The following is a 14,932-nucleotide window of genomic DNA, read 5'->3' on the forward strand; positions in this document are numbered from 1 at the left end:
AGTTAATGAAGACATTCAAGAGTGTTGGCCCCAGTGCTTGCACTGAGGGATGCCACTAGGAAGTGGCCACCAGCAGGACTCTACCACTGCTGACATTTGGGCTGGATCCACCAGCCACCTTCCCACCCACTACATCACCCACTTCTTCAGTCCAGATACCTGGACTGGGGACCAATCTGGCTATAAAGAGATTACAGGAAACCATGTCAAAACCCTTGCTAAGGTCCACGTACAAAACATCCCCTTCTTTCCCCTACCCGCACAGGTTCAGCAATGCCTTTCTTCTCCTACAAGTACCTGGAAATGGCTGCAGCAGTATTTGGCCCATTCCCTTCCCGGGGAAAGATGTAACGATGACCAGCCTGTAATTCTCCCAGTCCTCCTTCTTGCATTTCTTGAAGAAAGGTTTGATGTCTGCCTTTTCCAAGGACCCCAGAACCTCTCTGATGGCTCTGACACACATGGCATTTAGGCTCACTCAGATTCATCTCCCCACACACACGCTCTGTGCATGCTTAAGTCTCCTCTGTGCAATGCAAACATGGACTTCTGACCTACTCCTTAGGTGTCCTTCCATGGAGGGACAAAGAACCTCTCCGAGCTGGAGTGAGAGGCCAATGCTGGGAATCGTGGTTGCAAGGGGCTGGTCTGTGGCCATTGCCCTGGGGCACCTTGCCCGGGGTGTCAGGCAAACACGGGCACAGACCAGACCCTGCTCTGCTGGTCCTTCCAGCTGGTCCCTAGATGCCTGGCTGTGCAAGGGACACTGCTGTGTGCCCCAGCCCTGCACACTCACATATTTTGGATGTTCACTGGTGTTTTCCTCACCAGAGCACTTTCTTGAGCTTGTTCTTGACAGCAGCTTTGGAAGAAGACCTAAGCCTCCAGGCACTGCCCTGAGGAGATCACCCTTCTTTATGGAAATGCTGTTATGGAGGCCAGCTCTGTCACAGAAGTGCCCGTTGCCTGTCCCTGCCTGTGGTCACAGGACTACCACGCAGCACGACTGTGACCAAGCTGCCAGAGCACTCAGGGCTGACACCAGCGCAAGGGATCAGGAAGAGAGTGTGGAAGTGGCAAGAGAATAGCTCTGGAAGACCAAGCGCTGGTGCTCCCTGGCAGTGCTGCCATGCTGGGACTCTTTTCCTCTCCACCCATGCATACAGGAAATGTCTCTTCAGCTCCAAAAAGTTCTTGGAGGAAGGATGTCCAGAAAAAAAAGTCAGTGAATGGCCCTTTGTTTTCTTTAAACACACAGAGAGAACAGCTCGTCATTTACACAGCTACTCAGTCAGAAAACCAACCAGTGAATTAGAAAGGAGATGACAACATTATCACAATTAAACCATGACCAACGGCTATGCAGAAGACCATGGGTAGCTTATTGCTCCAGAAAAACATCCAGTTATCAGTTTCCACACTGCATCCTTGAGCTGCTGGTTCCTCATGCTGTAGATGAGGGGGTTCACTGCTGGAGGCACCACTGAGTACAGCACTGCCACCACAAAGTCCAGCAAAGGTGAGATGGAGTGGGGCTTCAGGTAGGTAAACATGACAGTGCTGATAAACAGGGAAACCACGGCCAGGTGAGGGAGGCACGTGGAAAAGGCTTTGTGGCGTCCCTGCTCGGAGGGGATCCTCAACACGGCCCTGAAGATCTGCACATAGGACAGCACAATGAAAACAAAACAGCTGAATACTACTAAGATACTGACCACAAGAAGCCCAACTTCCCTGAGGCAGGCGTCTGAGCAGGAGAGCTTGAGGATGTGGGGGATTTCACAGAAGAACTGGTCCACAGCATTGCCTTGGCAGAGGGGTAGTGAAAATGTATTGGCTGTGTGCAGGAGAGAATACAGGAACCCAGTGCCCCAGGCAGCTGCTGCCATGTGGACACAAGCTCTGCTGCCCAGGAGGGTCCCGTAGTGCAGGGGTTTGCAGATGGCAACGTAGCGGTCATAGGCCATGATGGTGAGGAGACAGAATTCTGCTGACATCAGAAAGACAAACAGAAAGACTTGGACAGCACATCCCAAGTATGAGATGGCCCTGGTGTCCCAAAGGGAACTGGCTATGGATTTTGGGACAGTGGTGGAGATGCAGCCCAGGTCAAGTACAGAAAGGTTGAGGAGGAAGAAGTACATGGGGGTGTGAAGGCGGTGGTCACAGGCGATGGCAGTGATGATGAGGCCGTTGCCCAGGAGGGCAGCCAGGTAGATGGCCAGGAAGAGCCAGAAGTGCAAGAGCTGCAGCTCCCGCCTGTCTGTGAATGCCAGGAGGAGGAACTGGGTGATGGAGCTGCTGTTGGACATCTGCTGTCTCTGGGCATGGGCACTGTCATAGGAGGAAAAGACAGTAACAAGTTAAGGGAGACTTCTCTGAGCAAAATCAAAGCCATTTCTCATACACCCTCACCCTGCTACACACAGACACCCTTTTCCTTTTCTAGCAGACCTTCCTTCAGCTCTGCGGCTGGAGCCCTGGTTGGTGTTGGCTGAACGTGCCATGAGGAGCAGGGGCTCTGCCCGCTGGCTGCCGAGAGGTCAGCCCTGCTCTGCAGCAGTGGGTTCATGGGAAGAGTGGGGCCAGGGGCCAGTCCTGGTGTTCGACCTTCTCTCATGAAACTGCTCCTAGTGCAGAAGGGGCTTTCAGCATCTGCACTCCCAGTGCTAAGGAACTGAGGTGGCAGAAGGCAGTCTGAGAGGTTTGGGTTTTTGACAGCTCCTCCTCCCCTCGCACCCAGGGGAGTGTTCTTGGATGTCAGAAAGCCTCAGCATTTGTGCTGCACTCAGGGAGAACAGAGGGAGTCCTGCGAGGCGGGAGGAGTGCCTGTGGCTTGGTGCAGAATAAGGGGAGCTGGTTTGTCCCTCCGTCTGGCTCCCAGCTGACCTGGGCTTGCACCGTTTTGAGCTGGAGGGTGATCACACTCCCATATTACCCTGAAAAGCCACCAAGCACTGCTGTGAGCAGAGGGATCCACCTCAGATCTCTAAATGTCTCACCCTTTCCTGAGGTCCCAGCTCCCCACTTCACAAACCCATTAGCATCTTCTCTGTTGTAGCATCTCTGCGCTTCTCCATGGTGCCTTCAGATAACACAAAGTTTCTACATGGCAGGTTTTCATGCTGGAGGGAAGCTCACAGCTTGGAAGGAATCCTCAAGGCAATAGCCAAGTGTCCTAATGATGGCACTTGAGTGAGGGAGATTCAGCTCATACCCCAGACCCACAGATTGCATTGCCCACAGCCTCAGAGGTTAGATGAAAGTTGGGACGTGTTCCCATGGACACAAATGCATGAAAGGACCAACAAGATCAGCCTGTGACTTTGCAGCTAAAAATTGCCAACCCCGGAGAGCCTGGCAGCAAGAAGATAACAATAGCAATAACACAGACAAGTGGAGGAACAAGGCAAAACACAGTGAGGGTGTGGCTGAGAGAGGCCAGGGCAGAGGCATTGGGGCACTCAGACAGCGTTCCTCTTCCCCAGCTGTGCACGTCACCTCCCAGACACCACCATTGCCGGGCAGCTGCTCTCAGCCCCTGTGCTCTGCAGAGGGAACTGGGCCCGTGGCTGCAGAGCTGCACCACGGCTCTGCTGGAGCTCTGGCTGCAGAGGAGGTGGTTCACGGCTTGGAGCCCCCAGCCCTGAGGGCAGAGGCTTTGGTGGGTGGGAGAGGAGGCAAGGGGGCTTGCTCAGTGGAAGAGGTCTGCATTGGAGGGGATCACACAGAGTCTTCTGAATTCTCCCTCCCACAACATTTCTGGTTTTACTTTCCTCTCATTCCCTCATCATCTCCCTGCTGCCTGGACATTCTTACCCTGGGAGGTGTTTCCCTGTCCCATTTCTTTTCCCTGTCAGTGCTCACAGACCCCATGCCAACCTCTGTGCACTCACCTTGGCCCTCCAGAAACCTGCCTGTTTGCCGGGCAAACTTGCTGGGTGCATTTTCCTGTTTGCATGTAGAAAAAACAACAGGTCCCTAACCCCAATATGTCCAGCAGAGGTGATGCTGGTGCTGTCCATAGGCAAAGCAGTGGCTGAGGGCACTTTAGGAGGCTCCCATCAGACTTACTGATCACTCGCTCGGCCGTCTCAGTGGCTTACATCAAAGTTGACAGCTCCTTTTCCATTCATCCCTTTTCCACTACCCCCCCACTCCAAACAGGAAACTGAAAACACAAATTCAGGAAATCTTCATTATCTTTATGGCAATCCCTGCCAGGACCTTCTCCTTGAAACATACCTGAGGAAATATTCTGGGGGTAACTGGAGCTGTGAGCAGCCCTGACCCACACAGCACTCTCTCAACAGCAGAAGGACCCTGCCCTACCAGGGGTCCCTTCTTCCACCCACATATTCTCCCCACAGCGCCGCTGGGAGCTCCCCGGGCAGGCTGAGCACTGACCCTGGCACACAGAGCGCTGGGGGACAGGGACCCTGCTCTGAAGGACAGCCCTGGGCATCCTTACCTGTGCCTCTGGCTTAACACCCTTGCAGTCATCCCCGGAGGAAGGCAGACATCATGCCCTGTTCCCCTGATGGTGCAGCAGGGAAAACCTTCACTGGAACATCTCTTCCTCCTCTACATTTGAGAAGCCGTAAGATTCATCCTTAAAGATCCCACAGGCTGTGGGATGTAGCAGCTTTTGGAGATCCCTCCCGCAACTGCAGCTTCACTGCCCTGCTTCCAGGGACTTACCGTGTCAAGGGCTGTGAAGATTTCTCCCACAATGAGCTCTCATCATCTTCCCACTCCCAAATGCCTTTAACCTCTCTCTGCCTCGCTCCTCTCCCCTCGGTGCCTGCAGGCAGTGCCCTCAGCCCTGCTGCCCTTTGCAGAGGAGCTGCTCCTGGGCAGAGCTGTCTCTCTGCAGCGCTGCCCACTTGCCAGCAGCTCCCTCCATCCCAGGAGCCCAGCCCAGCTCAGCAGCAGAGGCCCAGCCCAAGGCACCACTTTCTCTGCCCCTCTGGGCTCCCTCCACGTGTCCCTGGGGCTCTAAGGGCTGACAGCACCTGAGAGGCAGCAGGGTCTCTCCTGGGGAGCGGGGGCTGACACAGACTGATGTCATCACTGCCTGTCCCTCTCTGAATGCTGGAGAGATGCATTTTAGAAGTGGCATTTTCCCAAACATGGCATGGTGGTCTACGAGACGTGTAAATGTTCTCATCCCTTTACCCCTCTCCCCATCACATTGCCAGGCAGGACACCTCGGCAGTGACAGGAACAGATCATTTCCCCCCCAGTGCAGGGCAGGGATTCAGCTGAGCCCATAAGGTGTCTCCTCTCTGGTGAGGAGGCCAGAGACTGCAGTGGGGTCCAGATATCCCCCATGCACCCCACAGACCCACAGCACCTGGGATTCCTCTTGCTTCAGCACAAAATAGGTGCCTGCAGACCAGCCCCTGCCCTCAGCACCCACTGGGATCCATGGGGATGGGGGGTGGCAGTCAGCTGCTCTCACACAAAGTCCTGGTGCCATTTGAGGTGCCAGGGGTAGTCCAAGACTTGGGGATGTGTCTGCAAGCTCTGATGGAGCATACCTGGGACACCCACACCTGCCTGAGCATCAGCTGTGGGGCTGGTGGGAAGGGTCCCTTGGCCACCTCAGGTTACACCCAATGTTTAGGGCATCTGAACGTCTGTCAGACCCACATTTCCATGGCAGCTGCTGGACTTTCAGCTGACCAAGAGGAGGAGTGCACGAGAAGGAGGGTCAGACCTGTCTTGAAGCACCATCCTCTGCACTCCCTAGAGCTCAGCTCACTGCAAAATTCAGGCACGTGCACATCCCTGCAGTGAAGGCACCTACCTTGTTCCAAGGCTCTGTTTTAAATGGCATCAGAAAGGCCTCTAGTGCCATGCCAGGGGAGGCTGGGGTGCCCAGTGAAACTGCCTGTGGCTGCCAAACATGGCACAGGACCCCCAGGAAAGCCATGTCCCACTGGAGTGGGGTCTGGGCAGACACAGCAGGGCCTCCCAAAGGAGTCTGGTGCCTTTGTGCCAGCACCTGAATGCCAACACCCCGGTAAGAAGGCAAGGTCCATCTCGTCTACACCCACATGTGCTGCAAGACTGGGAGACGCATCACACCAGGGTCTCCACTCATATCCCGGTACTCTCAACCCCTGACAGTTCTCTTCTCCCCTCTCCTCTACCCACCTACCTGATGATACTGAAAAAACCCCATGCCACTGATGTCCACAGGCTGGCTGGAGTGCAGGCTTACCTCACCTAGGGACTTTCTCAGGGGTACCTTGTGTTCCTGGAGATTGGCACAAGGTGCTGCCGAGTCAGCTCAGGCAGCAAACTTCTCTCTTGCAAGGCCATCATGGCCCAAGTCTGCGTTTCTCTGCCTCGGAGACTGCAGGGTTTGTTGTCTTCATGAGCACCTCATTTCATCATTACATTGCCACCTGCCATCCTTCCCAGCACATCTTTGCTCTGAAGCAAAGCCTTTGGATATGCGGGGTCCTGGGTGCTTGGTTCCAGTTTTCTCCATGAGAAGCCTTTGCTGAGCTGCTGCATCCAGAGTGTGCACCAATGCCCTCAGCCTGGGACACAGGCAGGAGCATCTGGAACCCCTTTTTCCATCATGGAGCTTCTGAGGGAAACACTGCGGTGATGTGGTGGGACAGGTTGCACAGAGTTGGGTACTGTCGTGGCTAGATACAGGCTCTTTAGGAGACACTGAGGGTGATTGATGAAGGTGGGAGAATGAGACCGGAGCATGCCCTCTATGAAGGATGGGGCAGATCGAATGTATGGTGGGGCAGAAGACACATTGCGTGAGTGTTTGTGGGTGAGGAACAGAGGAGAAACCAGTGAAGGTGACATGAAGGTGGGAGTTAGAACCACTCAGTCAGGGTGAGGAAGGGGACAAAGTCTTCTGTAGGAAGTCTTCTGTATGAAGTCTTCTGTAGGAAGAGCCCAAGGAAGTCTCCAGATCAGCGACCCTTGCACTCACTGGACGGGCAAAGTGCGTGGGTGCAAACAGTCCCATGGGGTCCGGGAGAGTCTCGGGGTCAACTTCTTTTCCCAGCTGCCAAGCTGGCCGAGAGGGTGAGTCAGGGCCGGTCAGGGATGTTGAAGTGTCAGCCTTGGCTGTGGTGACCATGAAATAGTTGCATCCCCGTTCCCAAGGGATGTAAGGCAGGAGACCAGCAGAGCTCAGGTTTGGGATGTCTCTCTGAGAGAAGCAGACGTTGCCCTGCTCAGAGCCCTGGTAGTACGAGATCCCATGGAGAGGAAGCTCTGAAAGGGAAAAACCTACAAAAGCTGAGAGGCCTTTAAGGACATCTTCCTCCGGGCACAGGAAGGGTCTGTCCTCATACGCAGGGAAACAACCCTTCACCTCAGGAAACCCACTGAGCTGAACAGGAACCTCATGGCTGAGCTCCAGTGCCAAAGGCAGCACGCAGGAGGTGGAAGCAGGGAGAGGCTCCAAAGGAGGAGTTTAGAAACGTTGTCAGGAGAAATAAGGATTGTGTTAGGTGAGTCAAAGCTCCCCAAAAGATCAAGCTTGCAAGGGATGTCAAGGGGCAACAAGGTAAGCTGCTACATCTTCCTTAACCATGACAAAACCACAGAAAGGTGAAGTGGGCCACTGCTGAATTTAGCAAGAGTAGATGCAGCTCGGTCTGAAGTACACGATGTCTTCTTTTCCTCTGTCTTCACCAGCAAGCTCTCCCAGCCCTTTGTGCCCTCAGGCAGGACTCAAGGAGGAAGAGAACAACCAGCAGTGGATGAGGATCAGGTCAGGGGCTCCTTAAGCAAACTCACCCCTTCGGAGTCTACTGAGCGGATGGGCTGCATCCAAGGGCGCTCTTTCTCTGCCGTCCCAGGATGGGCTGTTAGCAAGCAGAAGGCCAAAGGACATGACACTGGAGAGTGATCCATGACACCCTAGCTGAAACACCACGTGTCAGGTTTAGTGCAGCAGCCAAACGCAGAGGCATATGGAAATGCGTCAGGGTCCTACTGAGCACCTTCCTTGGTCCTAGGCCAGTTGGGAAGTGGAAGAGGGGAAGGGGCTGAGCAGCAGTGATCCCTGCCTGGCTGGGTCTGCTTCTCACCCTGACCAGCATGGCCAGTGCAGGGCCACCCCATGGCCCCAGGGCACCACAGTCCCCTCGCTCTGCAGAGCAGCACTGCCAGCTCAGGACCCTGTGGGGAACGTGGCCAGGGGTGCAGGAACGGCCGGCCAGGCCAGCATGGACACACTGATGTGGGGAAAGGCTCCCTGGGGAGAAGGGGTGTCCAGGGAGAAGAGCAGGGCCCCAAGGCTGTGGAGGGGAGAAATAAAAAGAGCACCCCGTTCCTGTGTGTCCAGCTGGGGCAGGCTGCTGTGCTGCTGGGGCAGCAGGAGCTACCAGAGGAGCCCCAGGGCCAGGACCCTCGCGCTGTCCTGGGGAGCAGGACTGGCACAGGGGGGAAGCAGGCTGCTGGTGGTGGGGATCTCCTGAGCATGACGACAGGAGGGACACTGTCACAGCCCTCTGTTTCCTGCTGTAATGGCCAGCCTCCAGGCCTGGGGCTGCTGGGGAGGCTGAGACACCTCTCTGCCCTGTAAAAGCTGCTGTGGCCTTCAGAGGGGCTGGGGCTGTGGGGTGAGTGCCCAGAGCTCTACAGCACCCTGTGGCTGGCATTGCCATGGGGCCAGCCCAGACTGGGCTGCTCTCCTGGGATGGGATGGGGAGAGGGCAGAGGAGGTGGGGAGAGCTGGGGAGGGGCTGGGCTGGAAAGTTCCAAGGAAACGAAAACACCAGCATACAGCTCAGCTGTGTGAGTGTGGAGGGTGGGGGCACGCAGCAGTGTCCTCACAGAGCCAGGCCTGGCAGAGACCTGAAGGGCCAGCAGAGCAGGACCTGCTCTGTGCCATCGTCCCTGCACACCGTGAGCAAGCTGCCCCAGGGCGATCATCACAGACCTCCACCTATTCTCTCTTCAAAAACCTCTCCAAGGGAAAGATTCAGTGAGCCATAGAATAAATCGTGTCTGAAGAGAGCCCTGAATATCATCTTGCCTCACTCTCCTGCTCAAGGCAGGGTGAACCAGATGAGGCTGTTCAAGGCCTCCGCCCAGCTTTGCATCATCCAGAAAGGAGCTGAAAGTGCGCTCCATCACATCACACAGGGGGATAATAAAGACGTTCAACAGTGTTGGCCCAAGTGCTGGTCACTGAGGGATGCCAACAGCAGCTGGCTGCACAGAGGCCTTTGTACCACTGGTGACATGTGGGCTTGATCATCCAGCCAGATTCCTGCCCAATGTCCGCTTCTTCAGCCCGGATAGCACTGATCTGGCTATAAGGACACCACAGGAGACCAAGGCCTTGCAAAATTCCATGTACACAACACACCATTCTTTCCCTTGCCCTTTTTGGTTCAGAAATCCTTTTCTTGTCCTTCAAGTGCCTGGAAATGGCTGCAGGAGGACGTGTCCCATCCCCTTCCCAGGGACAGAGGTAGGCTGACCAGCCTGTAATTCTCCCAGTTCTCATTCCTCCCCTTCTTGAAGATGGGATTAGCGTCTGCCTTTTCCAGGGACCCCAGAACCTCTCTGATGGCTCTGGCACTTTTGAGAGCACAATCCAGAATCACAGGCAAGGATGACTTGGCAGACAGGAGCCCTTGCAAGGAGCCTGTCCCAGGCAGCTGAGATGAATCTCGCTGGTCCAGTGGGGTTTGTTCCTGGAGTCACACACAGAAAGGGCAGGGTTCTGTCGGGCATCCACATCTGAGCTGGCCTCGTAGTCTCCTTATGCACCCAGGGGTATTCAGAGACACAGTCTTTCCCTCTTACGCACCGAGGCAGGGCACTGCAGCAGGCATAACGGCTCTCTGGCCTCCTGCTGCCACTGCCGGGGGCTGGGAGGCCCCTCAGCCCTGCGGTGTATCGCCCTGCTCTGCATTCATCTGAGATGCCCCTTGTCATGAGGAATGGACATGGCGGCCTCGGCTCAAGGAAGCACATCCCAGTGCTGCATTCAGGTGGTTTCCCAGGGGATGTTACTCCCAACGTGAAGTGACCTGGAGGCTCCATCCGTCCCACAGGCCTTCATGGAACCCCAAGGAAGAGCTGATGGCATTTGTGCTCACTCGGGTTCATCTCAGCTCATGTACGTGATGTGCGTGCTTACATCTCCTCTGTACAATGCAAACATGGACTTCTGACCTACTCCTTAGGTGTCCTTCCATGGAGGGATAAAGAACCTCTGCCAGCTGGGGTGAGAGGCCAGTGCTGGCAATGGTGGTTGTGAGGGGCTAGTGCAGGATGATTGCCCTGGGGTGTCCAGCGAACACAGGCACAAGCCAGACCCTTCTCTGCTGGTCCTTCAGGTCTCTCATAGGAGGCCTGTCTGTGTGAGGACGCTGCTGTTGGCCGCAACCCTGCACACTCACATTCTTTAGCTGTACATTGGTGTTTTCATTTGCTGTCTGCTTTCTTGGACATGGTCTGAGAGACTTTTTGGAAGAAGACCTAAGCCTTCAGGCGCTGCCCTGAGGAGATCACCCTTCTTTATGGAAATGCTGTTATGGAGGCCAGCTCTGTCACAGAAGTGCCCATTGCCTGTACCTGCCTGTGGTCACAGGACGACCACACAGCACGACTATGACCAAGCTGCCAGAGCTCTCAGGGCTGACACCAACGCAAGGGATCAGGAAGAGAGTGTGGAAGTGGAAGGAGAACAGCCCTGGAAGACCAAGCGCTGGTGCTCCCTGGCAGTGCTGCCATGCCAGAAATTTTTTCCGCTCCACCCACGCACCCAGGTACAGTCCCTGCAGTTCCAAAAAGGCCTTGGAGGAAGGATCACAGAAAAAAAGAATGTCACTGAAAGGCTATTTATTTTGCTTAAACACACAGGGAGCATGGCTCCTCATTTACACTGCCACTCAGTCAGAAAAGAAAAGCAGACAGTGAATTAGAAAGGAGATGACAACATTATCACAAGTGAAAAACCACCAGAAACAACAAAAAATTCAGAAGTCATGCTGGTCCTGCAATGAGTTACATTATAACTACTACGCAGAAGATGATGGGTAATTTATTGCTTCAGAAAAACATCCAGTCACCATTTTCCACACTGCACCCTTGAGCTGCTGGTTCCTCATGCTGTAGATGAGGGGGTTCACTGCTGGAGGCACCACTGAGTACAGCACTGCCACCACCAGATCCAGGGATGGGGAGGAGATGGAGGGCGGCTTCAGGTAGGCAAACATGGCAGTGCTGATAAACAGGGTGACCACAGCCAGGTGAGGGAGGCACGTGGAAAAAGCTTTGTGGCATCCCTGCTCAGAGGGGATCCTCAGCACGGCCCTGAAGATCTGCACATAGGACAGCACAATGAAAATAAAACATCCCAAAAAAAGGAAACCACTAAATACAATAAGACCAGTCTCCCTGAGGTAGGAGTGTGAGCAGGAGAGCTTGAGGATCTGGGGGATTTCACAGAAGAACTGGTCCACAGCATTGCCTCGGCAGAGGGGAAGGGAAAATGTATTGGCAGTGTGCAGGAGAGAATTGAAAAAAGCACTGCCCCAGGCAGCTGCTGCCATGTGGACACAAGCTCTGCTGCCCAGGAGGGTCCCATAGTGCAGGGGTTTGCAGATGGCAACATAGCGGTCGTAGGCCATGATGGTGAGAAGCCAATACTCTGCTGAAATAAAAAATGCTAACAGAAAGACTTGGACAGCACATCCCATGTAGAAGATGGCCCTGGTGTCCCAGAGGGAATTGGCCATGGCTTTGGGGACAGTGGTTGAGATGGAGCCCAGGTCAAGAAGAGAAAGGTTGAGGAGGAAGAAGTACATGGGGGTGCGGAGGCGGTGGTCACAGGCGATGGCAGTGATGATGAGGCCGTTGCCCAGGAGGGCAGCCAGGTAGATGGCCAGGAAGAGCCAGAAGTGCAAGAGCTGCAGCTCCCGCCTGTCTGTGAATTCCAGGAGGAGGAACTGGGTGATGGAGCTGCTGTTGGACATTTACTTCCGCTGAGTATGGGCACTGTAATAGGAGGAAAAGACAGTGACAAGTCAGGGAGACTTCTCTGAGCAAAATCAAAGCCATTTCTCATACACCCTCGCCCTGCTACATGCAGATGCCCTTTTCCTTTTCTAGCAGACCTTCCTTCAGCTCTGTGGCTGGAGCCCTGGTTGGTGCTGGCTGAACGTGCCATGAGGAGCAGGGGCTCTGCCCGCTGGCTGCCGAGAGGTCAGCCCTGCTCTGCAGCAGTGGGTTCATGGGAAGAGTGGGGCCAGGGGCCAGTCCTGGTGTTCGACCTTCTCTCATGAAACCACTCCTAGTGCAGAAGGGGCTGTCAGCATCTGCACTCCCAGTGATAAGGAACTGAGGTGGCAGAAGGCAGTCTGAGAGGTTTGGGTTTTTTACAGCTCCTCCTCCCCTCGTACCCTGGGGAGTGTTCTTGGATGTCAGAAAGCCTCAGCATTTGTGCTGCACTCAGGGAGAACAGAGGGAGTCCTGCGAGGCAAGAGGAGTGCCTGTGGCTTAGTGCAGAGTGAGGAGAGCCATTCTTTTTATCCATCTTGTTCCCAGCTTCTCTGGGCTTGCACCTTTCTGAGCTGGAGGGTGATCACACTCCCATACTACCCTGAAAAGCCACCAAGCGCTGCTGTGAGCAGAGGTATCCACTGCAGACCACTAAATTTCTCACCCTCTCCTAAGGTCTCAGCACCCCACTTCTAGCCAAGGACACACATAGCTCATTTCACAAACCCAAAAGAACGTTCTCTGTCATAGCATCTCTGATCTTCTCCATGGTGCCTTCAGATAACACAAAGGTGCTATAGGGCAGGTTTGCATCCTGGAGGGAAGCTCACAGCTTGGAAGGAATCCTCAAGGCAATAGCCAAGTGTGCTAACGATGGCATTTGAGTAAGAGAGATTCAGCTCATACCCCAGCCCCACAGGCTTCATTGCCCACAGCGCCACAGGTGAGATGAAAGCTGGGACACTTGTTCCCATGGACACACCTGCATGAAAGGACCCACAAGATCCACCTGTGACTTTGCAGCTAAAAATTCCCATCCCTGGAGAGCCTGGCAGCAAGAAGACAACAATAGCAAGAACACAGACCAGTGGAGGAACAAGGCAAAACACAGTGAGGGTGTGGCTGAGAGAGGCCAGGGCAGAGGCAGTCGGGCACTCAGACAGCGTTCCCCTTCCCCAGCTGTGCACGCCACCTCCCAGACACCACCATTGCCGCGCAGCTGCTCTCAGCCCCTGCGCTCTGCAGAGGGAACTGGGCCCGTGGCTGCAGAGCTGCACCACGGCTCTGCTGGAGCTCTGGCTGCAGAGGAGGTGGTTCGCGCCTTGGAGCCCCCAGCCCTGAGGGCAGAGGCTTTGGTGGGTGGGAGAGGAGGCAAGGGGGCTTGCTCAGAGGAAGGGGTCTGCATTGGAGGGGATCAAATGAAGGTTTCTGAATTCTCCCTCCCACAGCATTTCTGGTTTTAGTTTCCTCTCATTCCCAGATCATACCCCTGCTGCCTGGAGATTTTCCTGCTGGGAGGTGTTTCCCTGTCCCATGTCTTTTCCCTGTCAGCAATCACAGACCCCATCCCAATCTCTGTGCACTCACCTTGGTCATCCCCCTGTTTGCCGGGCACTGGCTGGGTGCGTGTTCCTGTTTGCAGGTGGAAAAGGGCAGGTCAGAAGAACCCTGATGGGTCCAGCAGAGGTGATGCTGGTGCTGTCCATAGGCAGAGCAGTGGCTGAAGGCATGTTACGTGGCTTCTGACAGATCTACTGATCACTCAGAGTTACAGTTCAGGAGTCTCAGTGACTTATTAAACTTCAGAGTTCCTGTTCCCTTTATCTTTTTCTCTCCCCCTCCCAACCCCCCTGGAACAGGAAACTGTAAAGACAGACTCAGGAAATCTCCTTATCTTTCTAGTAATCCCTGCCTTAATCTTGTCCTTGAGACAAATATTCTCGGGATGATCTGGACCTGTGAGCAGCCCTGACCCATGCAGCATCCTCTCAACAGCAGAAGGACCCTGCCTTGCTGGGGGCTGCTCCTTCCACCCACAGCTTCTCCCCGCAGCAGCAGCATGGTGAATTCTCAGACAGGCTGAGTGCTGACCCTGGCAGGCAGCAGAGTCCCTGCCCCAGCACACAGCCCCCTGGTGTCCAGGGACTCTGCTCTGAAGGGCAGCCCTGGGCACCCCTGGCTGCATACCCATTTTTATACCCCTGCAGCCATCCCTGGGAGAAGGCAGCCGTCCTGTTCTGTCCCTCTGATGGTGCAGCAGGAAAGCCCTGCTCCAGAGCATGTCCTCCTCTACACCAGAGAATCTCTGAGAGTGGTACTTACATATCTCACAGCCTGTGCCACATGCCAGCTTTAGGAGATCCCACCAGGATCTGCAGACGCAATGCCCTGCAGCCACAGACTTACTGTCTGTGAAGAAGATTTCTCTCCCGGTGAGTTCTCAGTATCCTCCCAGCCCAGGCTGCCTTTAACCTCTCTCTGCCTCACTCCTCTCCCATCCGTGCCTGCAGGCAGTGCCCTCAGCCCTGCTGCCCTTTGCAGAGGAGCTGCTCCTGGGCAGAGCTGTCTCTCTGCAGCGCTGCCCACTTGCCAGCAGCTCCCTCCATCCCAGGAGCCCAGCCCAGCTCAGCAGCAGAGGCCCAGCCCAAGGCAGCACTTTCTCTGCCCCTCTGGGCTCCCTCCAGGTGTCCCTGGGGCTCTAGGGGAACCTGCTGTGAAACAGCCTGAAGGCATCACTCATGTTCCCTCCCTCAGCTGGGGAGACACAATTATTCCTAGCACTGTCATTTCTCCTATGAGGAAAACACTTGGGCAGGAGAATCACCTTTCCTTGTCCCATCACGAGACAGGACAAGCAGACAGTGACAAGGAGGGGTCTGCATTACCCCTGCTGAGGGAAGGGATGCAGATGAGTCAATAGACACAT

The 14,932-nt window shown here is 55.0% G+C and overlaps 2 protein-coding genes across 2 annotated transcripts; both read right to left on the bottom strand.

Moving 5' to 3' along the window:
* Positions 1–1,358: 1,358 nt before the first annotated feature.
* LOC309603772 (olfactory receptor 14A16-like) lies at positions 1,359–2,312 on the bottom strand (the record flags this gene model as incomplete). Its single annotated transcript, XM_082338684.1, has 1 exon — positions 1,359–2,312. The coding sequence occupies one exon, from the start codon at positions 2,310–2,312 to the stop codon at positions 1,359–1,361; it is 954 nt and encodes a 317-aa protein (XP_082194810.1).
* An 8,712-nt stretch (positions 2,313–11,024) lies between these two features.
* Positions 11,025–11,981, bottom strand: LOC309603773 (olfactory receptor 14J1-like; the record flags this gene model as incomplete). The annotated part of the gene is made up of 1 exon (XM_082338685.1): positions 11,025–11,981. The coding sequence occupies one exon, from the start codon at positions 11,979–11,981 to the stop codon at positions 11,025–11,027; it is 957 nt and encodes a 318-aa protein (XP_082194811.1).
* Between the last annotated feature and the right edge of the window lie 2,951 nt (positions 11,982–14,932).

Source organism: Platalea leucorodia, assembly GCF_965183815.1.
Source record: "Platalea leucorodia genome assembly, contig: HAP1_HAP1_SCAFFOLD_195, whole genome shotgun sequence".
NCBI lineage: Eukaryota > Metazoa > Chordata > Aves > Pelecaniformes > Threskiornithidae > Platalea > Platalea leucorodia.